General features: G+C 36.8%; 1 protein-coding gene across 1 annotated transcript in view; it reads left to right on the forward strand.

Annotated features, from left to right (window-relative positions):
• The first annotated feature begins 1,967 nt into the window (after positions 1-1,967).
• Positions 1,968-27,953, forward strand: part of LOC122805926 (extracellular calcium-sensing receptor-like) — a 143,581-nt gene continuing 117,595 nt past the window's right edge. The window contains exon 1 of the mRNA XM_044076170.1: positions 1,968-2,114. Coding sequence (XP_043932105.1) covers positions 1,968-2,114 — 147 coding nt within the window. The remainder of the gene's footprint in view (positions 2,115-27,953) is intronic.

Raw genomic sequence — 27,953 nt, forward strand, 5'->3', positions numbered from 1 at the left:
TGCTGTCTTGTCACTATCTTTGTCAGATCAAGAGTAAATATAATTGTTGCTCTCACATTGTGCTTGTCTTTTGATTATTTTCTTGAAACTTGTTTTTATTTTGTTTAAAAAGAGTCTCTTCTAGAACTGCAGAAGGTGAGGTCATATTCCTTACAGCAAGGCTTCTCTCTGTACATTAATCTTCTCTTTTTCATGGTTTGAAATTGTTTGACTCTGGCATGATATTGTTTAACTTTTAATTTATTATTTACTTTTGTTAACTTAAATATATGTGATGTCCACAAATAGTTGTTTTCAGATACACCAAAAATTCCATGAAAACTCTGAAACTGCTAGGTAAAAGAAATCAAGTAAAAAACAGATGACCAGAGTCAAATCACAGCTTTTTGGACATTTGTTTTTTACTTATTTTCACATACAGTCCTGGCAACCTAATGCCAAAGTAGAATTGGTTATGGGATGTCTCTAAAAGAACTGCTGTAGAGAATATGACTGTTTTTTCTGTATAACAACAGTTATGCTATGTGCGAGAAGTGTTTATATAAAGAAGAGGTTCTACATACTTTGTTAAATGATATGGTGTATCTACAGATTCCTTTACTCCTATTCAGTTCACATCTGAAATCCTTGACTGCTTTCTAGAAGAGAAAAATACTATGGTTGGTATTCATAGTTGGTTACACGCATAAGCTTAGGCTATCATGGATGTTCATGGGTGACTGCAGCTGAGCTATGATTCGGAGGCCATTTACGCAAATGCAAGATGACCTCAAATATGTTTATGTAAAGCTGTGAATAATGGGATGGAAATGAGGAGTGATGTAAATTTCTGTATGTTAATGAAATATGTCATACATCATTTGTGATTCACAGTCAAATTTTATCACTTTTCCACACTGATAGATATCCAATATAATGAAAAGCCTCACCAAATCTATTAGAGCTGCAGTCAGTGAAAATGCTGTCACCTGCTACTAGCTTTGTTATTTCCAGGTCTGAGTTGCTTGGCTTAGCTGGACCAAAACCACCTTTGCCCAGCAGTGCTTGCTGGCCAAGAAGGCAAAAATATAAGCAAAGGAAAATGCATTATAACTTTGACCATCAGAAAATACTTGATAAGTTTGCAGTGGACAGGGACATTATAAGGTTATTAATGGGTATGTTTGACCGCCAACTGCAGGAATGCATGGACTTTCTATCCATGTGGACACCAAGGTACATGTAGCCCTCATTATACTGGCTATAGGGACTATCCATTGACAGACTGTGGATATGGTGGGGAGCTCATAGACTTCTGTCCCTAGGATACTGCAGCAGTTCTTGGATGTATTCTTGGCATGTGTGGATCAGCATATCGAATAACTAGTGTCACCTCAGGACTGAGCTAAGACTCTGCATATGTTTTATGGGCTGGCAGACTTTTCTGAGGTGCTTGGTGTGATAGATTGCACCCATGTTGCAATTAGGGCCCATTCTGGTACACAGGGAGAACAGTACCTCAATAGGAAGGGCTACAATCCCATTAATTGCCAGGTAGTGTGTGATGTATGGGGGTGCATCAGCAATGCCTCTGCCCAGCATTCTGATAGTGCATATGACTCCCATATCTGGCACATTAGCTCACTTTACTGCCTCTTCCTTCATGGTAGGATGCCCAGTGGTCATCTTGTTGGTAAGTTGAAAAATATTTTTATTTATTATATTTAAGTAGTTATTCAAATTAAAATTTATTACTAAATACTACATTTTTTTCAGGTGATGCTGGATATCCGCTGGAGCCTGACAATTTCAAAGGGAACTGCAGAATAGACATATAACACATCCCTGTCCCAGACCCAACTGTCATTGAAATAGTATTTGATCTTCTGAAGAGCCATTTCAGGTGCCTGGATGAGTCTAGGGGTGCCCTTCAGTATGACCCAACTTCTATGTGCAGGATGTTTACTTCATGTTGCATTCTGCATAGCATGATTAAGCATCAGTCTGGTGTTGAAGTGACACATGCTGTCATGGTAGTTCCCAGTTCTAGTCTCATTATGACTAATGATGACAAGCCATCAGCAGTAATAAGAGACCCCAAACAGCAGGCTCGTGCACAGTGTGTGGCTGCACAGGTAAAGTGTCAGTGTCTAGACAACAACTATGGACCATGACTTTCAGGTTAGTGCTTTCTTATTGTAAAAAAAAACACATAGAGTATAACTGATACAAGCAGTGATATCTGTGGGCTATGCTGTGTTGTGCATGATCTGCTATCACTCTTCATCTGGCATTCTCTCTCATTTCAAAATATATGTGTATTGCCTTTTAATAAGTTACTCATGTTATTGTTACCTAAGGTCATGCATGAGTGCTCATCAATTCCTAATAAGTGATGTCATAAGGCATTATATAAAAAATAAATCACATTTTTATGTCCAATTTGATGAATAAGTTCTGCTGTACTACTTACTTATAATGGATATTGTGAACAGTAAAATACTTCATGAGTTAATGCATTGCAAATTCAATGGAAATGTATTACACTGCCTTTTTTACATTATCCCAGTTGCTTCTTAGATTATTCTGTGGTACTGCACATCGGATTAATTTTATGCTGTCCTACACAATGATTTCTGACTTTAGAAACATAAAAACTATCATCATTTGTGCAGTGAAAAAGGTGAAGTGGCAGCAGTGTTAGTTTACATGGCAGAATACTTATTTTAATCTGTCATTTGCTTAATATATATTTCTCATTAAAATGTTTGTGCATTATTACTTTTATTTTGTAGGTAATGGTCACCTGTAGGAATGGTAATCCATGTGACCTTGATTTTTTTTCTACTTTTCATTAATGCTGTACATGCTAGTTTTACAGGGATGAATTGCAAACATTTGCAAACTTGCTCCATGTCCAACGCTCATTCCAGTTGTGTCTTTGAAGCTGATTTACAGTTGTTCAAGATGAGTCATACAGATCTCCTTTAGATAGGTTAGGTGATGGTGCATGAGATTTTGTAGAGCAGCTACCATGAGAAGTATAAGATTAATTGAACCAATGTGACCTACTTTATGTGGGTGGTCCTGCTGACACTGACCTGACAATGCTGTGTACCCATGATCATGACCTTGAATGCTTGGTTCTGCTATGTGTAGATGAATGATGACATGGCCTGCATGAAATATGCTGTCCTTGTTCATGTGACTACTTACATTAATTTCCTAAGAAGCAAAGCAATTATCATGTTATCTCTCCCCTTGTGTCTGGGCAGTGCCCAGTACTCTGTCCTTTGCAAGACTGACTCCAGCTTGATCCAAACTAGTGTATGAATGAAGGCAGCCATGAATGCTTGTTGTGCCACCATACTACACATTGGTGTGATCATGGCATTATCCCCACTCTGTGCCTTTTCCAAGTAGTGTTGGAAATCACCACACATATCCTAGAGGACTCTGATTATTTCCAGCTGACTCTCTGTGGCACTGGTTTCAGCTTTAACAATGTCACAGCCCATTTCCTGCTGAGCAGCTAATGATTTATATGTTTAATAGGATAGCTGTAAGAAATTCTTGCACTGGCTCCCCTTTTTAAAAGTTACTGTGGACACTGTTACCTCTGAATGCCCCTCTTCATCCTCAAAGTGTCCCTCTTGGTTTGAAATACTGGTATAAAGGTGCAGGGGTGCTCCTCCTTGACAAGCATTAGTAGCATGTCAACTTGTGTTTGATTTTGTGATGCACTTTCGTATTCTGCAGAGCTACTAACATATTGTGGGGTGACAGATCCTGCTACTAAACTTGGGGACTGCTGTCCACTTTCATAAGGCTGCCTCATAAATGTAACTGTGTTATCACCATCATCATCACCATCACCATCATCATCATCATCATCACTATCAGTAGAATCAGCACAAACACCCAATCTGCTGCAGATATCATCCAAATTTATTTGCATAGCTGAACTGTTTTTTTCTGATGCTGACCCTGTAAAAAATATGTGAAAACAATAATAAAGGAATAGCATATGGTAATGTATGCTTAGAAAGTGGTGAGAGGGACACTTACCGTGCACACTGCCTTCATTGCATTCTGTGCAGTTGTACAAAGTTCACCTAATAATCAGTAATTGTGACATGTTTAATGAGATCAGTACTTCCCAGCATTCAGTTCTCTATATAAAATTTGTTACTGATTTTAAACTAACATTCATGAGCAGATGAATGCTGCTGCTGCAGACATTGGTAATCTACAGCAATGTCCACACCACCTCTAATTACTCCTGTTCTGCCACCTTCTGTGTCATAGTCATCCCCATGGATGGTTGGTAGGAATTTCTCACCTATAGTTGTATGGAAAATTGCATTCCGCACATTCTGCAGTATCAATTGCCCTTTTTTTTGCACTGTACCAATGTTCAGTTTCTGCCACCCACTGCACTACTGTCACCAAGTACTTGATTCCTGGTCTTGTTCCTCTCACCTTGTCTGGGCCCCCTTTACCAAAATGAAGTTTCCCATATCTCCTAAGTGTTGTCATGAGTACACAATTTTTCTCATGGCTGATGATATATTTTCCCTGCTTTGATCCCTTATTTTCCATCATTGCTATGTGTGCAGAAATAAGGGCCACAGTCAGAAGGTGTGGCAATAATGTCTGGATGTAATTAGCTTTTAAACTACAAAACACTGGCCAAGACTCCTGCCACTCACATCAAATAAAAATGTTACATAAAACAAACCATATAATTACCTACAGAAATCTTATTATAGCCATGTAAATTGCAATATATTACTTATGTTTGTTTGGGTCATGAATGCAATCACTTTTGTCACAAAAAAGCTTCCTTGCCCTACCATTTGCTATTATCATGTAATCACAATACTGACATTTTTTATCGTATTCATCAAACTGCAGTTCCAAAAATTTCTAATTCATCACACATGCCTTTTGATATCCGTAGCACCACAGAACTTTAGTAGTAACTTACTGCATTTATACCCATGTATGCACAATCAGTACTGATCATTTTCTGTCATCTGTGATCATTTCCACTGCTGCTGTCATGAAATCCAACTTCAGAATGACACAAATCAGCCATTGCTATCATAACATATGCATCGTATATGTAATTCAGTACATATGACACTTAACTAATCATTGAAATATGCTTTGAAATTTTCTTATTAAATTATAATATTTTTAAAAGACTTCCTTACTTTAACAAGTCTGCTGTATCCTAATGCATTTGCCACCTGCCTCAGCTATTGATAAATTAATATGACAATGCTCAAGTTTTTGGTCAAACTTCAGGGCAATTTAATTGCATTGCATGCATATTAGGCTAATTTACATTCATCTCTATAAATCTTAGTTGTACACAAATGTTTCCAGACATGTGTTGACAAATTCTGATTTTTCGATGATCATGAACGCATGACCAAAGTAACATGAATGCACATCAGGCTGACATGGATGCAGTGATCCACAGTTCTCTTCTGTACCAAGCTTGCCATGGCAATGTAAGAATGACCGCTAGACTGTCCAAAATCAGAATGTGATTAAAGAAAATCTCAAGTGCAGTCCCTGTCTATCCAACATTATGTGTCACATTACAGCAACTCAAACAAATCATAAGTTCCTAACACTTAAAAATAACACACATAATGACTTTTATTTTCCACCTAAAAAAAAAAAAAGAAAAGAAAAAAAATTCTGTTGTACTACATTACACAATGGGTGTAATGGTTTGGTTAGGATGATGTCACACCCCACAGGGAGCAGTTCTAACCCTTTTTAATGCATCCCTGATCATAATTTCCAAATTGTTGTTCTGCCACTTTGAATGATGGTATCACTTGTAAAGGTATGAAGCTGCACTCCAAGCTGGTCCAATAAGGAAACGCTCAGTATGCTCTAAATTGTCAATGATTCTTATTGAGAAAAGATTGAGGTATGCACTCACCAAACTACAAGGAAAATAAATATTTGGCAGAAGATGGGTGAATTTGACGGTAACAAATGTTTTTCTTATATTTGTGTCTAATATGGCAAAATGTGCAGGCTGGATCCAGCTCGGTATCAAGATATGCTGGCCTTTGTTTTTGCCATAATGGAAATAAACAGAGACCCTTCATTGTTGTCAAACATCACATTGGGATATAAAATCCTTGATCCATGTTGTTATGAAGCTTTTGCAGTTAAAAGTGCTCTGTTCCTGTTATCTGGAGGACAGATGCTTCCAAATTATAACTGTGAAAAACAAAAGAAATTATTAGCAATTGCAGGAGAAGCCTTTTCATCACCAACTATAGCACTTGCTAGACTGACTGGCATCTATAGGTTTCCACAGGTGAGAGAATCTTTTTTATTATACCATGACACAAATAAAATATCAACCAATCAGAATCAAGAAACTGGTTTATGACTCCTACTACAAAAATGAAGTATAAGACTGAATAAAAACTTGCTATAAAGCAAAGAATACAGTGTGTTCCCATTAATACAGAATGCAAAACTTTCCACAGTCTATCCAACCATCTACAACCCCCTTTTCCCCATTTTATGTTATTTTATTTTTTGCTCACAGAGATAGGGTGCCACATCAACAGCAACAATCATCTAAAGCCAGTGCTCACCCTGCCAGGTGGCTAGCCCTGCTGAATTTGTTCTTACCAGACACACATAAATGCACACTCACACCTATGGCCAATTTACAGTCTCCAATCCACCTACTGCATCTCCTTGGAATGTGCAAGGTAATTTTATCCACTGGAAAAAAACAAAGCAAACACAGGAAGGATATGTGGACTCCATACAGAAGGCATACCAGCTGAGAATCAAACCAGAAAACCTTGTAATGCAAGGTGAGAATTCTGCACAGTCCTGAATCAACAAAGGTGAGCAGCTGAATGTTGTTTCTTGGTTAACTTCTGATTTCTGCAATACCTTCAGTCTGAGAGAATTCTTTGTATTTTTGTTGACATTCAGCTTACTTGTAATCCATTTAAAGTAGCTATCCAAGAATGTTCATCATGCTGATCATTGTTGCAGTAGCCTTAACTAAATGGATTGTATCCTGCCAAGCTTCAGGGCACCTTTCATGCACCCAAATTGTCAAGCAGCTTGAGCTGACTGAAAAACAAGTTTGGGAATGAAGTCTTTCAGAGCTATACTGCAGCCAAAGAGTGTGCTCCTCTGATGCTTTTTAGGACTGACAGCTTGTGCGTTTCTTTGCTGGGCAGATGTTTCTTTTGGGGAAAAAATCTTCTATTTTTAATTTTGTTAATGTTTTGTTACTTTCCTCTTATTTATTTATTTATTCATTGACATTTAGTGACTGGGAAAGTCCGACTGGGTCAGAAACCCATTTTCAGCGGAGGCCAGGGGAGAAAAGCTCCATAGTGCAAAGTATAAACAGTAGAGCTTTAAACACTATTAATGCATTTATAGAACATTATACATACATAGAACATGGATTAATGTACACAATTTGGCAATCAGAATTATACAGTCATATCATTTGAACCATCTTCTAGAAAGTTATTTTAAAGTTAGGAGTGTTGTTTTTAGTGGACTGGATCGAGACTATAACTTTCTTTTAAACAGAGCACTCGTTTCTTCCTATCAGTTTAAAAGTAAATAACTAAAAACATATTTTCTGTGGAGAAAAGTACTTTTTAATGTTTTTTTTTCTGTCAAAAATGTAATTTCTGTGGAATAATAGTTTTACCAGCATATGCTACTTGTCTTCCCCAGGAAAGAGACGCGGTTTTCAGCTTGACCATGGAACAGACCACTGGCCTCATGGTTGGTCCTTCTTCCAGCCACAAAAAGAAAAGGTTAAACAGCCTTTGTCACCAGAGCAGACTAGCAGTTTGCCTCAGTCACAGGTGGGTTACTTTACTGTGGCTATTTTTTTACCTCAGATCACTCATCTTTTACCCCAGATACCTCTGTTGCATACCTCTCAACCTCTTAGTGTGAGACATCCGGACAAAGACCAGGAAAATGGGGGGACAAAGAGCCAAAAATGGGGACATATTTTAATTATTAGTTTTATATGTTTAAAAAGTTGCTAGAGTAATGGGATTTGTTTTAGCATACAATTTCATAAGGACTTGAAGTCTGAAACTCAATTTGTATATCATCCATCCCCCACTATGGAATCATGGATAAATTTACTAAGCTTGGCATTAATGCCTACATCACTCGATGGGTTGCCAACTGGCTTACTGACAGAACCCACATTGTAAAAGTAGCTGACTCCAAATCCAGCTCCAGACAAGTGACAAGTGGAGTACCTCAGGGTTCAGTCCTGGGACTGCTCTTGTTTGGCGTTGATTTTGCTGAAGTACAGGCCAACACTAAGGGACTCTGGCTAACAAAGTTCGCAGATGACTGCCAACTGGGAGCCATTATTGAATCCCCAAATGATGTGGATTCTCTACAAAAGGGCCTTACAGAAACAGATGCTTGGTGCCAGAGCCATGGGCTCAAGCTCAATGCCAAGAAATGTATAGTTATCCCCTTTGGGTAAAAACATGTTCCCGTGAATCACCACATACGTGGCAGTATACTAAACATCAAAGTGTGATCAGAGACTTAGATACACAGGTGGACAGTGGTCTCACCTTCGATAACCACATTGCTACAACAGTCAGGAAATCCTTCTATGTGGCGCACCTCACCACTAAGGGCTTTTCATCCAGAAAAAAGAGGTCATTGTCCCACTATACTCATCTCTCATTAGACCCATTATAGAATACAATGCCCCATTTGGTATGTACCTCTCAAGACATCTTCAACAACTGGAAAGGCCGCAGAAATACCTCACTAAAAGAATCATAGGCCAAAAGCAGATGCCCTATGCTGACTACCTTAAAAATCTCCAGCTATACTCTGTCGCGTATCGTCTACTCAGAGGCAATCTCTGCTTAACATACAAGGCCATGTCAAACTCAGAGCTGTTGGACATGCTACACTTAAAGAAATTCCAATCTCTCAGAGCCACATGCTCCAGGGATCTAAACCTTGTCATCACAATAAACAAAACATGCTGGAGGGATAGGTTCCTGACCGAGAGACTTCCTAGACCGTGGAATAGACTGCCATACATGTCAAGCAGAGCACCTCTTTGGCCCTCTTCAAAAGGAACCTTGACGATTGGATGGGAGAAAGGAAATTCACCCTGGAGATCATGCCAGTCGCCCTGTTAGACATGGGTCCAGGGAAGTAAATAGTGTGGGAAGAAATAGCCAGGGAATTGTTATGGCTAGGGTTGTATAGGCCCTAGGGCCGATAGCCTAGTACCAACCTGTGAACCTATGAACCTATTTAGTAACTTCAATCCTAAGATCATCCTAGTGATTTGGCAGAATACCACTTCTTTTATGAGGAACAGACCAAAAATATGAGCCAGATATCTAGACATTATGCAAAAATCTGTACAGTTGAGAAGTATGCTCTGTTGTAGCACCTAAAACCATTATGACCAGCGGTTACCACATCCTCTATGGCTGGTGGAGTTCCCTCAGTGGCTAAGAGGGTGACAGTCTTGCCAGTCCTGGGAGATGGAACAGGGAAGATGCCATTAATAACCCAGTTGGACACATTTTCCTGGTAAAACGTAGCAGAAAACCAAGCATGTATCTACCCCTCCTCAACTTTCTTTGGCTAAGAGTAGTTTACATGGACTGGCTCTGGGATTAATTCAGGTTACTGGCCCTTTTTGTAAAGTAAAGAGATTCAGTATTCTGAATTTGAATGAGAAGATACTTGGAAGGGTTCAGGGTTATCTCCTCAAATTTCTAATTCAGACTAGGAGGACAGCTCAGTTTCTTATTCTCCCAATCAGGTTTTCTCTTACTCTGAGACTACTGTTAGACTGTCCCAGTGTTTGGGAGAACACTGAGGTTTCTCTGTCCCTCAGAAAATGCTATGTTGTTGCAAAATGATTTTCCAGAACATAAAAGAATTCCTCCTAAACTCTCTGATTTAGAGAATGCATTTTACTCCCTGCAGTTTTTCCTGATAGTCAACCAGCTGTACCTAAAAATGCAGACAGGATGTATAAATTTGTTAGTTTTTTTTTTATTTTTACACCCTATTCCCAATCCTGACCTAGCAATTATAGCCTTAGATGATTTCACATCTGCCAAGCACTTGATTATTTCCAGTCCTACTCTTTCTAATAACAATGGGAAAATGTATATTCTTGTGGAACTTTGATTTTCAGAATTTTGAATTCCCAGGCTCATATATTAAAAGTTTCTTCTAACAAACTGTAAAAGTATGAGGAATTATTTATCTACAGTTTCTTCACATGAAGAAAACTCTGCTTTAAATAAGTTAGTTTCTTCTAATGCGTAGGTCACTTATTCATTGATTTCATTGTGCTTATGATACTTCTTCCATGGCTTTGGCCACTGGTATTGTTTTAAAGATGTTTGCTTGACTGCATTCTCAGAACCTCCCAGATGATGTAAATAAAGATGATTTTAAATTATTCCTTGGATACAGATTTAGTGTTTGGCCCCTCTGCTGCAGACATAATAAAAAAATGTAAGGAAATGGGCAAGCTGATGCAGGGACTCTCTGAGATTTTTAAGTTCTCCATTTCAAAATTGTCCAAAGGATTCTCTTCATGCAATTTTGGCAAAAAAACAGAATAAGCAACCACAACACAATTCACGTAAGCAACCATGTAAGAATAAATGGCAAGGGGATTCCAAAAATAATTTTCAATCTTCCCCAAATTAGGGACAGTCCAACAAATCTGAATGACTGTTCCAGAGACTTTGTGACCCCCTCATACAATGGACCTGTTCTCTTGCAGAAAGTCTGACTCTCCATTTTTCTTTTAGGCAACAGTTTGTTTCAGACAAATGGGCTCTAAAATCATTCAGCAAGGTTACAGATAGCAGTGGAAGGAAATTCCTCCTTTTCAGGGGGTCATTCTTCATTCTACAGATGACTTTTTTGTTTCCACCTTTTCATCATCACATGCTGTGCCAAGGAGTAATAGAATCAGTTTCTCCTTCCCATGTGGGGAAGGAGTTTTATTGAAGGATGTTCCTAGTGCTGAAGAAAGAAAATATTTGGAGACCATTTCTGGATCTTTTGTTTCTAAACCTGTTTGTAATACTGCCCACATTCAAAATGATGTCCCTTCACTTCCGCTTTCAATTTTCCTGGTAACACTAGACTTAAAAGATGCTTATCACCACATCCCTATTCATCTAGACTTCAGATGTTTCTTAAGGTTTTGTGGGTCTGTATCATATTATCAGTTTTCTGCCTTACCATTTGGAATACTCTCTGTACCAAGAGTGTTCACAAAGTGACTCGCTCTGATTATTGCTCATTGCAGGCTGCAGGATATCCTTGTTTTTTGATATTGAGACACCTTGCTTATCTTTTCAGGGTTTTTAAGTTGATAGGAATCTCTCTATTGGGTGAGAGAGAGATCTATTCTACAAAATGGGATTCCAAGACAACATTCAAATGTTGTTCTTGAATCCTTCCCACTGGATTCTATTCCTGGGATGTTACCTAGAAAGCTCAGTTCAAAGAGCTTTTCTTCCACAGGAAAAATAGATTTTATCTAGCTTTATTTCCTCTTTTCATACTAGCCATGTTAACTTGGGATACAGTTTTACAGCACAAGCTTACTCAACAGGCATCCTACATTCTGTTAGAGCTAAACTGTGTGGCAGGCAAGCTGAGCAGGACCAGGGCAGACCCTCAGGAATGGAAATTAGATCAGGGGGTCTTCAAGGATTTGATCCAACTGTGGAGAATTCCTGAAGTAGACCTCATTGCCTCCTGTCTGAACAATGAAGTGGCAACTTTTTGTCTCAGGACCCAATTCAAGAAGGCAATGGATTCCTTTTGTTCCCTTTAGACAGCAATGATCCTGTATGCTTTTCCACCCTTTCCACTAATATCCAGGGTACTTATGAAAATTCAGAACAAATATCCCAAGATAATTGTGGTGACTCCCTTTTGGCCTGGCAGCCATGTTCTTTTTCTTCTTTTGGAATTGTCCAGGGACAATTACCACTAGCTTCTTCACAGACTGGATCTACTCACAAAAGACCAGGGTTGATTGGTACACCCCAAAATCAATCATCTTCACTTGACTGCCTGGATGATAGGGTCTTAATTCCTTCTTGGCACCTACTTTCTGAGGATGTGCAGCAGGTACTAATGGAGGCAAGAAAGCCTGCTAGTACAAAATCATATATTAACAAATGGAAATGGTTTTCTTGCTGCTGCCAACAACATAACTAGCATGGATTTAGGGATAGTTGTTCTCTGCTTTTAAAATATTTGTGTGAGTTACTATCATCTAGCCTTTCCTATCCCACTATCAGGGTTCATTTATTAGTATTTTAGCATGTCTACTCATATATACTCCTCTCTCAATGCAGTCTCATGTCGAAATGTTTTTGAAAGGGGTTTTGCAAAGATGCCTTCTTGAGAAATGGTGTTCCTTTCTTGGAATCTTAATTTTATGTTAGAGAAGCTAGCAATTGCTCGACTTGAAACAATCTGACTGATTTGAGGTTCTTAACATGGAAAACAGTTTTAGTGATTGTTCTGACCTCTGCAAGAAGGGTTATCTGAGTTGCAAGCTGTTATGTTGAGTCACCTCTACTTCATTTTCCACAAGGACATAGTTTCTTTGAGAATTAATCATTCTTTTATGCCTAAAGTGGTATCTTAGATTACCTTTAGCCAAACTATCAATCATTGCTTTCTTTTCTGAAGCTAAAAATAAAGGAGAAAGAATACTTTGTACCTCGGATGTCCACAGATAACTCAGGTACTATGTTGATCTTTCAGATGTACAGGTCAATTGTTCATCTCTTGTGAAGGTTAGAAGAAGGGACAATCTGTAACCAAACAGACTATTTCCAAATTGTAGCTGAAGGCTATTACTTTTTGCTATACATGCCATTAATAAATCCATTACAGGCAGGGTCAAGGCCTCCTATACAAGGGCTTTGTCTTTGTGTATGGCTTTTTGGAAAGGGTTGAAATATAGATGTTTTCTAGAAGCTGTTTCCTGGTCCACTGTACTACATTTACAAAGCACTATATTCTTGATTCCTTCTCTAGGTCTAAACCTTGCTTTGCCAGGACAATTTTCCAAGGGTTCCTGGACCCTTCTCCTTCCACATCTCAAATATAGTAGTTAGCTATGGTAATCTATGCACACAACTAAGGCTAATGCTGTAGTCACCAATATCACAATCATAATACAGTTGTCTAAGATGAACTTATCATAAAAGTAGATGTTTAAATGAGCACTACAGCAGTAACCACTTCGTACTTCCATTGCCTTGTTTTTTGGTGTGCTTTTTATGCCAGCGTTTAGACATTTATTTTTTGTTGTTGCTAGCATTGTTCTTTCATGGCCCAGCCTCCTTCTCTCTGCTGTTAGGAAAGCTCTGAAGGGATTTGCACCACAGATTGTCTTTTAGTCAGTTTAGCTTGAGTTGCTTGACAGTTTAGCATGCAGATGGTGCCCTGAAGCTTTGGAAGCTGGTCAGCCATTATATCTTTGGCAGGATATAATCCACATACTAAGATTACTGCAGCAGTGATGATTTGAGAATCTACATTTATAAGTTCAACTTACACAACTGTACTATATGTTGTCAATTTGATTATTACAACTACTGCTAACATTTCATTCCATTTCCCTGAATTATTGTCTTGAAATCATCAGCTTTCTTTTCTGGCTCTGTCTACTGTCTTCTCTTGTATCTAACCTTTATCATTCATACCAGTCATATAAGTTCTGTTATTTTTGCGAATGTGTAGCAAGTTAGTCCATCATTACCCATGGCTGTGTCTCATGTCTGATGTAGCTTTGTAAATATTTTCCATCTTGTATCCTTCGGCAGGTTGCCTGCTGTGCTGTACTTTATTGTGGCCTAGCCTTTCTTCCTTTTTACTTCTGATTAGCCTAGCTGCTTTGGTATTACAAGCTTGGGTCCCTTAGTTAGCACACTTGTCTTTGTATTCCATCAAATATAACAAAGTTCCTCATACTGTTTGACTTTACCTTCTTTAGTCTTCTCAGCAACTCCACCTTTGCAATTTTCCATCGGGAATGAAACTGATTTTTGATTGCAAACTCTTCACGTACACTTAATGTAACATGATTAAGCTCATTTTTCACTTAACATTTTCGCTACTATTGTGTGATCATGGATTTAAGTTGTATACACTAAGGGGTGTTGCGTCTCTCCATGTGGAGGTTTGACGGGGTCTCAGAGACTCATCAGAACCTTTGCTAACTTTGCTATTCAATATGTTTCCTTTTCTATAAAGCTCATTTCTTTGTATAAGTTCTCTGCACTACTACTTGTTTTGAATCCTGTGTGTCAATTGTTCTCCTGTTTTTTGATGTGTAAGGTTAGCCACTACTCACCTTTTATGCTGCTTAGAACAGGCAAAAGAAGGAGTGGTCAAATCCAGGATGTCTGGCAATTGGTTGTTAGCCTATATAAGTTTATCAGCAATAATGTTGCATAAACAGCTAAATCTGGGCATTCCAATGTTACAGCAGTACTTGATGCTGACACGCCAGCTATGGTAAGTTGTATTTGGCAAAAATTAGTATGTTTTATAGCCTATTGCTTAGTTCATTTGCAATCAGCCAGAACTTAAGATGAAACTTGTTTAAATTACATTCTGCTAAGAATAAACCAAAGGCACAAAAACTTGATAAAAGCAAAAAACACAGTTCAAGCTGCTGCAGAGTCTTCACACGGGTTTAATGATCTTGACACAGATACAGTAACAACTTAAAGTGCTTTTCATTTCCAACAATGCAAACTTCTTCAGAAGTGACAACTCATACTCTAAACTGATCTTAAATACACACTCATTCAAAAAACGCGAGACAAAGCTTAATTGTCGATTTAAAAAGACAGTACCCCTAAAAACAACATTAAATAATCTAAAAAAATATATTCTTATCCAGTACAGTAATGTTCATGTATTGAAGCATTCAGAATAAAATGCAACCAGTTTTAATGACAACATATTAATAAAAAATTATAAAATTGAATTAAATAAACATTCAAACTTTATCTTTGTAAACTATTAAGTTTAAGAACACTAGTGATAGAGCATGATTCATTCAAGCCTGGCATATTAAACGCATCAAGCTTGATCTGCCACAATAATTCCAACTCTTCCAGCTTGAAAGAAAATTGTCCACCCTTAGTGTCCTGCATAATGTTATCAATACCCATGAATTTAAACGGATGACCTATATTCAAATGGATATGTTTAGCTAAAGCATTATCCAACTTGTTATGACTGATAGCATAAAGATGCTCGTACATTCTATCCTGGAGCCTACGCTCCATTTTACCCACATAAAATGCAGGACAACTTGTGCATCTAGCTAAATAAACTATAAACTTAGTATTACAGTTAAACCTTGATCTCAGTTTATATTGTTGACCATTTATTACAAACAAATTAGTAGCATTAACATGTTTGCAAAAATTACAGTTTTCACATTTGTACATCCCTACTATTCTAGAAACCTTTACTTGATGTTTCTCTAATAAGTTCTTCAAATTACTACCTCGCTTGAAAACAATCTTAGGTGTACCACCAAATTTCTGAAACATTGCCTGGTTACATTTAAATAAATCCCAGTTCTTCCGCACTAATTTGACAATAAAGTTACATTCTGCTAAGATCTTGTCTGTTATGCTATATCTTGCTATTACTTCTAGCAACCTGACAGTGATTTGTTCATCCCAAAGGGTTTCACATATCCTCTGCTTCGAAGAGTATTTTTCTGCTGTTTATGAATTATTGTAATAAAATCCATCTGTTTTGTTGGCATATCACATCAGAAATGTGCGTGCGTGTGTGTGTGTGTGTGTGTGTGTGTGTGTGTGTGTGTGTGTGTGTGTGTGTGCATGTACATGCATTCATGCACAGTTGTGTCTGCATGCATTTTTACTTCTTAATATTCTTGCAAGACTTATGATGAGATATAAACATTATAGGAATGATCAGCAACCATTCAGTGTGTGATTTTATTCTAATGTATTAGAGAATGATTCAAGGAAATGGAATGGAAAGTAAACACATAGATTTCTAAATACAGTAATAATTGAACTGGCAACATATTTCTTGATTACAACTTTAAAGAGATTGTAAACAAACCAGACAGGTCTAAAACTATTTGTATTTCAGCAAAAAGATAAAAATAAAGTCTTTCAAAATGAATGTCAGAGTATGGCAGTCATACTAATTATGCATAAAAAACAATCAAAAATGGAAGGAGCGACACACGGTAAACATGCCAAAAGTCATAAAATAACTTCAGAACATCAAGAGCCCAAATGAAAAGGGTACAATGTAACACGTAAATAGCTCATTCGAGTCACAATGGTTAAGTAGTAACCAGTTAGGCAAACGATAGCATAAATCCTTCAGAGAAGCAAATCACGGACTCATTCAGTTCCGAAATAACTTATTTAATGTAATAACAATACAAATATGGGTTAGCGCTTTCACCTTTCGGCTTCATCAGACCCTTTAAAAACTCAATACTAAACAGTTTATATACAAACATTGGCGGGAAAACCACCATTAAATTATCCAATGAGCATAGAAAAATATTTTAAAGGAAATGTGCTATATAACCCTATTGAGTAAAAACATTAAAACTAAATTAACTTAAAAACTATAGATCATGAACAATATGTTCATCAGCCATAGAAAATGAACAAATAAAAATAGTTTATTACATACAACTATAACAATATAATTCATAATGACTCATTTATTCATATATATATATATATATATATATATATATATATATATATATATATATATATCACATAAGAATGAAAACGGAAATGAAAAATGAAATAAAAAATAATAACAAATAAAAATAAAAAATAAAATAAAATAAAAAATAAAAAGTAAAAAATGAAAATAATATAATAATAACTACATGATGGAGTATACATATAAGAGAACATATTAGCAGAAAATCAAAAGATTTTCAATCAAGGACTCTTAGTATTCTTATCTTAAGGAAAGGTTTAACCGACACCTTACCATTCAAACCTGGATGGGAATCAGACCTTAGCCTCATAATCCATATGGTCTCTCTACTTTCTGTATATGTTCTAACATCTCCACCACGGTTACCTACAGTAATCACTTCTATGATCTTGAACCTAAACGTATGGGAACTACCTTGTTCTGTAACATGTTTGGCTAACGCATTAACCTTGGATGCCGTTCTAATACTATACATATGCTCACGCATCCTATCCCTTAGACCAGGCATGGGCAAACTACGGCCCGGGGGCCACATGCGGCCCATTAAACGTTTTGATTCGGCCCGCCAAACTTGAAAAAATTTAATAAATTAACCTTGTTAATGTTTTATTTCCCTTGCAATTCTGATGTTTCCTCACTAGATGGCGCACTCTAGATATATTGGCTTTGTTGAGGTGAAGCGTAGGCCTATTACTCCACGTTTGGACTTTACCCTTTGACCCACCGCCCCTCTATAAAGATGAGCGGACCCAAGAAAAGGAAAGTGGACAGAGAATGGCGAGTGTTTAATAAGGAGTGGACAACTAAATATTTTTTCACTGAACACCGATCATCTGCTGTTTGCCTGATATGCCAAGAAACTGTGGCGGTTTTTAAAGAGTATAATATTAGCCATCACTTTGCCACAAAGCACGCTAATTATGCTAGCAAGCTCTCAACAAAAGAACGGGAAGCTGCTGCTGAGAAGGTGGCAGCTAATTTGAAGGCTCAGCAAAGTTTTTTTCACCGTCAAACTGCCATTCAAGAGTCAAGTACAAAGGCCAGTTTTATGCTTTCATTCAAAATAGCAAAGGCCAGCAAACCACTGTCTGAGGGCGAGTTTTTAAAAGAATGTATGGTAGAGACAGCAGGTATTTTGTGCCCGGAGACCAAAGACAAATTTGAGAAAATCAGTTTATCAAGGCGGACAGTGACTCACCGTGTGGAACTAATAGATGAAGATATCACCAGCAGATTAAACAAAAAGGTGAAGTCATTCACTTTTTATTCTTTAGCACTGGATGAAAGCAACGATGTCAAAGACACTGCTCAGCTCCTCATTTTTATCTGAGGAATCAACGAAACTTTTGAAATAACGGAGGAGTTTTTGACAATGGAGTCTCTGAAAGGACAAACACGGGGAGAGGACTTGTTTGAACGGTGTCTGCTGCCATCGAAAACATGAAGCTTCCCTGGAGTAAGCTTGTTAATGTCACCACAGATGGATCTCTGAATTTAATGGGAAAACGGTGTCTGCTGCCATCGAAAACATGAAGCTTCCCTGGAGTAAGCTTGTTAACGTCACCACAGATGGATCTCTGAATTTAACGGGAAAAAACGTTGGCCTGCTGAGGAGAATCCAGAATAAAGTGAAAGATGAAAACCCTGACCAGGATGTCATTTTCCTCCACTGCATCATCCACCAGGAATCTCTATGTAAATCGGTGTTACAGCTGAATCATGTTGAGAATCCTGTGGTGAAACTCGTCAACTTCATACGCGCACGGGGACTTCAGCACCGTCAATTCATTGCGTTCCTGGAGGAAACTGATGCGGATCACCAGGACCTGCTTTATCACTCCCGTGTCCGCTGGTTGAGTTTGGGCAAAGTGTTTCAATGAGTGTGGGAGCTCAAAGAGGAGATTGGCGTGTTTTTGGAGCGGCAGGGGAAGACTGATGAATTTCCTGAGCTGAGCAACAAGAGCTGGATGTGTGACTTTGCGTTTGCTACGGACGTATTTTCACACTTGAATGAGCTCAAGCGTGAAACTGCAGGGGAAGGAGCAGTTTGTGCATGACATGTACACAAACGTGAAAGCCTTCAAATCCAAGCTGGCTTTATTCTCCAGGCAGATTTTGAACAAGTCATTCACTCATTTTCCTAGACTAGCCATGCTGAAAGAGGTCGGAGCAAAAGTAAAGAAATACAGTGAGTCACTGGATGCACTGCATGGAGAATTCTGCCGTCGGTTTTTGGATTTCGACAAAATTGACAAGTCACTTCAATTGGTGGCCTTTCCTCTGTCACAAGACCCCGAAACAGCTCCAGAGGAGCTTCAGCTCGAACTGATCGACCTTCAGTCCGACCCTGCCTTAAAAGAGAAGTTCAGCTCTCTGAAACTAAATGACTTCTATGCTTCACTCAATGATGCCGCGTTTCCAAATCTAAGGCGAAAAGCGCAGATGATGTTGGCTTTGTTCGGCTCTACCTTCGTGTGTGAACAGACCTTCAGCATCATGAACATCAACAAAGCCAGCCACAAATCCTAGTTAACAGACCTACACCTCAGATCCATCCTGAGAATCGCCACAACAAAACTAACTCCAGACTTTGATGCGCTGGCCAAAAAAGGAGACCAACAACACTGCTCCCATTAAAATGTGTGTGTCTCCTGTGATACGCATGTTGTTAAAATAAACAGTGCGCGCAGATCAAATATAACGCTTCACAGACTGACTTGCTGCAACTGTTTCATCCTTGCACTGGTCGTTGTTGACTTTTGGCACCGGGGAAACAAATTGAATAAAAGGAACAGGACAAGTACATCTGCATCTCCTACCGTTTTTGAAAAAAAAAGACAGTCAGGAGGAGAGTGATGGTGATATCCTGAAGGATAACAGAACTTTCAGTGCTTTAAAATAAAATGGTCATTTATTTGATTTTCAGTGTTTAAAGACTCATTTCGAAGTCAGAGATTTTATTGTAATGCTTTTCTTCATTTTCATTGGAAATTAAAGCACATGTTTTCTCCATATCCCAAGATGTGCATTTTTCCCCCAATGAGGTGATGTTTTCAAAGCATGCCATCTATCTGCTCCTGTTCCGGCCCCTTTGTCAAATGTTAGAACTCAATGTGGCCCACAAATCAAAAAGTTTGCCCACCCCTGCCTTAGACTTCTATTAGTCTTCCCAATGTAAAATGACTCACAGGCTCCACAAGTCGCCAGGTAAACCACGTCCTTAGACATACAATTGCCATTGACTTTAAAGCAGGGGTGGGCAAACTTTAATAAAAGTGGGCAAATAAGCAGAGGGAGACAGAAAAGAAAGCTATCATTAGATCAATCAACGAACCGGTACATCAAGAAAATGTGGGAAAGGAGAGGGAAGACATAATATTTAACATCTCTTCTCGTGCTTTGACAGCAGATGAAACAACTGTTTTGTCTAAGGGCCTCTCGTTTATTCCCACAGCGCAGAGTAATTTTGAAGAGACTTTGCAAGACTTTAAATTATATGTTCGTAATCTCTCTCTGAGAATAGCTTTCAAGAATTATAGTGGTCCACCAGTGGTTAATAGTTTCAAGAAACCCAGTACTTATACACCACCTTTACATCCCCTACTAGCAGCCTTTAGTAAAATGGTTGAAGATGACCTATATAAGATGAGGGATAGTAGGAATTCTTACCCTAAGGGTAAAGATAATTTGACATTTTTGTAGAAGATAGCACTAAATAACTTGTGCAATGATACCACTATTGCTATTAGGTCAGCTGATAAGGGAGGTGGAATAGTTATTATGGATTCCTGTAAATATTCCAACAGTATGATTACAATGTTAAGTGATGTAAAATTGTATAAACCCATTGAGATAGATATGATAAAGGTATATGTACAGAGGATACATTTCATGTTGGAGGATCTCCTCCACAGAGAAGTTATAGATATTTCCTTGTTTTCTTTTCTTGATGTTTCTCATTCACTTATTCCACTTATACATGGACTTCCGAAGATCCATAAAGACAGGGTTAACCCACCCCTCAGACCCATTGTGGCAGGAAGGGGTTGGTCGACAGAACCTTTTTCACTTTATATTGAGAGACATTTGAGACCAATAGTAGATGCCAATGATTTTGTCCTTAGAGATACCAAGCAATTTTTATTAGACTTGTATGACCATCTTAAGGGAGTACCTGGGACCAGGGTTTCATTTTTGTCACCTTGGATGTCCACTCCTTATTCACGGTCATTCCCAATGATGTTGGAATTGAAATGGTAGGTAGTTATTTAAAGAGAAAGTCAGACATTGTTGAAGGTAAGATTGATTTATTAATGACATTTTTGGAGGTTGTCTTGGAATCCAATGTATTTTGCTTTGAAGGACAATGTTATTTACAAAAGGATGGCATAGCTATGGGCACATCCTGTGCCAATAGCTACGCCAACCTTTTTATGGCTGAATGGGAGTATAGATATATGCTCCAGTTTCCTAGCTTTGTCAAGTCAGTGTCATTCTATAGACGCTTTGTAGATGATCTGTTTTTGTTGTGGAGATGTTCATCAGATGAATTGGATGCTTTTGTTAATGAGATGAACCTTTGCACTGGTTATCTTTGGTTCAGCCATGAGGCCTCCACCACTAAGATACCATTTTTGGATATTTATATTGAAAAGTTGGCCAATGGCTCTATAAATACAGGGCTTTACAGAAAATCGTGTCATAAGAACACATTATTACATCACCATAGTATGCATCCAGGTTATGTATACAATAATATTATTAAGGGGCAGGCAATGAGGATATCGAGATATAACCCCACGGAATCAGGATTTAATAATGACTTGTATGACTTAAATAAGAGGCTTTCAACACGTGGGTATAAAGATGGTGATATAGTTAAGGGAACTGATGGGCTAGATACTCTGAGGTTAAGAATAGCGGCTCCCTATTTTTCAGGTCACACTGTGGATGGTAGTGTTGGTGATGCTGTACAAGGCACTAAAGACTTGAGGCATGATCAAGTGGCCTTTTCTATTTTTTACACAAAAGATGTTTGTCACATCAAGGATGTCATTACAACACACTGGGATATTCTATCTGTAGATCCCGATGTTAAAGAAGTACTAGGGAGTGCCCCTAGATTTAGGTATAAGAACAAAAAGAATTTTAGGAGGCTCCTCTGTGATAAGAAGGTGGTGATGAAAGATACAATACCAATATCTTTTGGCACCAGTAGGTGCGGACACTGTAACTTTTGCCAGTTCATTGACTGTGATCCAACTTTTACTCATCCTACCAATTCACGTTTATATACCTTTAAAGTCAAAGGCAATTGTATGTCTAAGGACGTGGTTTACCTGGTGACTTGTGGAGCCTGTGAGTCATTTTACATTGGGAAGACTAATAGAAGTCTAAGGGATAGGATGCGCAAGCATATGTATAGTATTAGAATGGCATCCAAGGTTAATGCGCTAGCCAAACATGTTACAGAACAAGGTAGTTCCTATACGTTTAGGTTCAAGATCATAGAAGTGATTACTGTAGGTAACCGTGGTGGAGATGTTAGAACATATACAGAAAGTAGAGAGACCATATGGATTATGAGGCTAAGGTCTGATTCCCATCCAGGTTTGAAGGTAAGGTGTCGGTTAAACCTTTCCTTAAGATGAGAAGACTAAAAGTCCTTGATTGAAAATCCTTTGATTTTCTGCTAATATGCTCTCTTATATGTATACTCCATCATGTAGTTATTATTAAGTAATCAATTATTTTTTTTTTTCATGATGTTTCTCATTCACTTATTCCACTTATACATGGACTTCAGCGGAGGCCCGGGGAGAAAATCCTCTGTACATATACCTTTATCATATCTATCTCAATGGGTTTATAAAATTTTACATCACTTAACATTGTAATCATACTGTTGGAATATTATTATTCAGTAATCAAGTTCCTCATTGTCTGGCTGTATTCTATAAGGGCTAGGATCTTGTAACTAGATATAGTAAGATTATTGTATTTTGAGTTGTAATTAAATCACGTTGATGGCAAATGTATCTAAACCAAAGCAAAGTATAAATCATGTGAATGTGTATTTATCTGTATATAAATTAATGTGTACTCTTTTCTCTGTGGAGCTTTTCTCCCCGGGCCTCCGCTGAAAATGGACATGCATCCAGTCGGACCATCCCGGTCAACAAATGTAAAATAAAAATAAAATAAATAAATATTATATTATATTATTTTCATTTTTTACTTTTTATTTTTTATTTTATTTTATTTTATTTTATTTTACTTTTTATTTTTATTTGTTATTATGTTTCATTTCATTTTTCATTTCCGTTTTCATTCTTATGTTATATATATATATATGAATAAATGAGTCATTATTAATTATATTGTTATAGTTGTATGTAATGAACTATTTTTATTTGTTTATTTTCTATGGATGATGAACATATTGTTCACGATCTATAGTTTTTAAGTTAATTTAGTTTTAATGTTTTTACTCAATAGGGTTATATAGCACATTTCCTTTAAAATATTTTTCTATGCTCGTTGGATAATTTAATGGTGGTTTTCCCGCCAATGTTTGTATATAAACTGTTTAGTATTGAGTTTTTAAAGGGTCTGATGAAGCCGAAAGGTGAAAGCGCTAACCCATTTTTGTATTGTTACTACATTAAATAAGTTATTTCAGAACTGAATGAGTCCGTGATTTGCTTCTCTGAAGGATTTATGCTATCATTTGCCTAACTGGTTACTACTTAACCATTGTGACTCGAGTGAGCTATTTACGTGTTACATTGTACCCTATTCGTTTGGGCTCTTGATGTTCTGAAGTTATTTTATGACTTTTGGCATGTTTACCGTGTGTCGCTCCTTCCATTTTTGATTGTTTTTTATTTATATTTTGGCTGCTTTGGTTGGAGCGTTTACTCTGCATAGGCATTATATTTTTGATATACTAATTATGCATGCCTTACTTATGCTGTTGAAGTTATATAGCCTAACAACCAGTTCTCAGATGTCCTGAATTTGTCATGCTATAATAATCAAGAACCAATCAGGACTTACACTCTTTTAAGCAGCATGCTTTAACTCACCTCTCTACCTGTAATATCCATAAGAGATTTAAAGGACAGCATTATACAAACTGCTCCATAAGAAAAATCCCTTCTTGTAATACTTTACCCTTCACTAAACATCAGTAAAAACAAGTGCAATACTTCACCCAAAGTCCTGCCACAATTAAAATTATGTTATCAGCTTAGCCAAAATGTCCTGTTACCTAAGGCTGAATATGTACTACCCTTGTTTGCGCTTCACTCAGCACATCATTTCCCAAAATTCCAAGTTGCTGAACATAAAAATATTTAAATTTGTTGTCCTAGCCAATCTAAACTGTCACCATACAAATACAAATTATGAAAACACTTTGCACATCTAGTTCACTCTTTAGCATGTACGCAAAATATATTGTATATAGATATAATGCTGCTCTACAAATTATGTTATAAACTTCTATTTTATTGACTTTTCTGATATGCTTTTCTACTGGTTTACTATTGTACTTTTCTGTAAATGATTTTTAATGTACTTTTGTACTCAGGTCATGCTTGAAAATAGTCAGCAAAACCAGCTCACTTAGCTGTAAAATAAAATAAAATTAAATTATAAAATAAATAAATAAACAAACAGAAAGGTTAGGAAAGCCATGACTGGAAGTGAGTGAACTGAGTGAAGTTGCATCTTACTTCAGTGGCCCACATGTACCTGAACTTTGGACTCCTTACACAGTTAAAATGACCTGCATTTGAATAAAATTACTGCCTTAGACATTAGAGCTTCTTAATCTTTCCCACTATACATGCTTTAGGATTCATCCAACATGAATGAAAAATAAAAATATGCTTTTTTCATAGGTGACTAAACAGAATTATTAGTTAGGTCATCTGGTGCCCCCCTTATCACAAAATGAGGAGTAAAAAATATTATTGCATAAAATATATAAATTACGAACCTAAGTTAAAAAATATAAATGTATGAAGAACAATTAAGTGTTACTAGATGACTTTCTGCCAGAAGCAGAATTCCTTTATTAAAACTCCTACTAAGTTATAAATGCTGAAACCAGTGTATAATACATAGTAAACAAATTGCATAAAAGCCTCAAAAACTAATGAGAAAACACAGTGAAAAAAATCATAGTTTGTCTGCCTTCATTTTCAGGGCTGGGAGAATAGAAATCTGTTCATTAAGTCCTGGTAGGTTAGAGACGTATAATATAAGTTTCCAAATCATCTCTCTGAACTCTAAATATGTTCCCAATGACCCTTCTCTTTCATTGTATGGCACAATTTTCAATATACCAAATGATTTTTTTTTAAATCACAACAGACCTTTTTGTGCTTATATAGAGATCTAATATTTTCCTTCATTAAATCATAATTATGTTCATAAATATGCTTGTGTCATTGTCTCTCTGTTTTACCAATGTAAAACGTCTCACAGGTAGAACATACTGCAATGTATACCACTCCTTTAGTTGCAGAGTTCCCTTTCACTAAATTAATAAATGTTTTGTTAATACACATCTTTTCAAATAAAGCTGCATTGATTACATGCTCCACAGGGCTGTGTGCCTCCTGTGCATATAATATTATCTGTGTATTTGTTTTTCTCCACTAACATCTTCAAGTTTTTCCCGGTCTTAAAGGTGAATAGAGGTGTTTCTTCAATTGCATTGAACAATTTTGTATCAGTTTGAAAATGTTCTAGTTATTCCTAATAGATTTCACCTCTTTATTCATATTATCATATTTGATTACGTAGGAGTTAGTATAACCTCCTACAGTATTAATTTCTTTATTGCATCCTATGCTATGCTCCATGTTACCCCCTAAACCCAGTAATGGGTGGTACTTGTTACCCTACTCATTGTATACCTCTTTTGCTATTTCGTTTAGCAAATATTCTGGATAATCTCTCTCTAGGAACATTTGAATTATCTTATCCATCTCAGTTTTGGATAAAGTAATGTCTGAGCACATTCTCTTAACCCTAAGGAGCTGCCTTTAATAACATTTGTTTTAGTGTGAAAGAGATGGCAACTATTATATTGTAGGTAATTATTAATTCAAAACAATTCCGATCAAAATTTTTAATTATAGAAACATCTAAGTAGTTAACTACCTGTATGGCTTGTCGGTAGATTAATCTTAAAAAATCTGTGGTGTTATTAATGTAATAAAGGAATTCATTAACTTGTGCCTCTGAGGGTGTCCATAAAATAGAGATATATCATCTAGGCATCTAAAATATGCCTTCCAAAAAATATTGTATTTAGAATTGAGGATAAATCATCTTTGCCATGTGTACATAACTAAATTTACATATAGTGGGGCACATGCAGCTTCGATTACAACTCCCCTCTCTTGCCTAATATATTCTCCTTCAAAAAAGACAAACTTAGTTAACAATATAAATTTCATCAAGTTGGTTAAATAGTTAATGGTCCCTTGGTCTAGTTAACTGTGTCCTAGTAAGGCTGTATTAAACAGGTCTAACCCTTCTTTGTGGAGAATGCTAGTGTACAAATCAGAAATATCTATAATTCTTGCTTGATTTTATTCAAAAACTACCTGGAATCCCTTAAAATATGTGGTATATTCTTTAACACATCTTTTAACACACAATCACTGAAAACTGCTAGTGCATATGTTTTGGATCCTTGTTCTGCTATTATGACTCTGTATGGTGGGTCTAATAATCCTTTATGTACTTTAGGGATTCCAAAAACAGATTAAATAAATAGGGATTTAGAAACCAAAAATATATACTTATCCAAGGGAATTAACCCTTGCATCAGACTATCTTCTAAGAAAAAACTCAATCTTTTTATATAATATATTGATTTCTTTCTTAGAGACTGTCACATATTTGTCAGTATCATGCAAAATGTGTAACATTTTTACTGATGTAGTCTATCATATCAACTACTACCACTACACCCACCATATCAGGTTTCATTACTCTAATCAATTTGTTTCCTGTGAGAGATTTTAATACTGATCTTTCTTCTTTAGTTAAATTATTGTAAATTCTACATTTATTTTTATGAAGTTCATAGAGATCCCTCTCACAATTTTTTGAAGTGTGCTATCATAGGGTGGAGTGGGGGTTAAATGTATTTGTCTTTTTTCAAGAACTGAATATGGTATTCAGTTCCAATGATTTCTCCAGTGGTAAAGTAAGTAAGTTAATCTTATGAGTGTAAAGTCTTAATTCTACAAACTTAAAACCCATAAAAAGTGTGAAAAATTCCTTAGTGATACTTTGATTTGTGTAGTTATATATCTTAAAATTGTTGTACATATATGCATTTCCTTCAATGTAAATATCGTTCAGATACATTATTTTCTAAAATTAGTTGTAAAGTCCTTTCAATCTTCCCCACCCTGCCTTTTGCTCTCCCTTTTCCCTGGTTTGCAGGGTGGAAATAGGTTGGGGTATCTTTGTGAAAAAAGTTGTTCCCTAGGTCCTTTCAGCTTGCACCTAATATTTCTAATATCTGAGAAAGGAAGGGATTAATTTTTGTCTAAAGGTGGTGGAAAATGAGCCCCCCAAATCTATATTATCAATAGGATCTTGTTCTTACCAAGATAAATATTCATGTTTAAGGTAATGATACCTGTAGTTGGGCACACAGAGGATTTGCTTGTATAAATGGAAACTTTATTTCAGAACTGTACCTTTAAATGATTCAATTTAATATAATTTAACTTTTAATTGATAATTATAAAGTGTATTTAAGGGAGAAGAATGTTGTGAATGTGCTTCTGAAGAAGTCTATTGTGAAGTTAAAGGACAAAAGTGCTTAACCAACAATTTTATAAAATTTTTGTATATAATTAATTCAGTTTTACTTCAGTGGATTGGCTGGTCGAGTTATTACTCTTGATTCTGAGGCTGGAATTGAGAATATTCTTTCTTGATGGAACACTATGTGAGCTACTTTGTTATACAGTGTATTAAACTTTGAAACTGCATGTTCACACGCTCAAGTTTTCTTGTTAAATCACCACACAGACCTTCGGTACTTCAGCCATGATCACAAATTAATTATCAGCATTCATTTCTGAATGCCA

Source organism: Protopterus annectens, chromosome 7.part0 (assembly GCF_019279795.1).
Source record: "Protopterus annectens isolate FY-2018-M chromosome 7.part0, PAN1.0, whole genome shotgun sequence".
In the NCBI taxonomy this organism is placed as follows: domain Eukaryota; kingdom Metazoa; phylum Chordata; order Ceratodontiformes; family Protopteridae; genus Protopterus; species Protopterus annectens.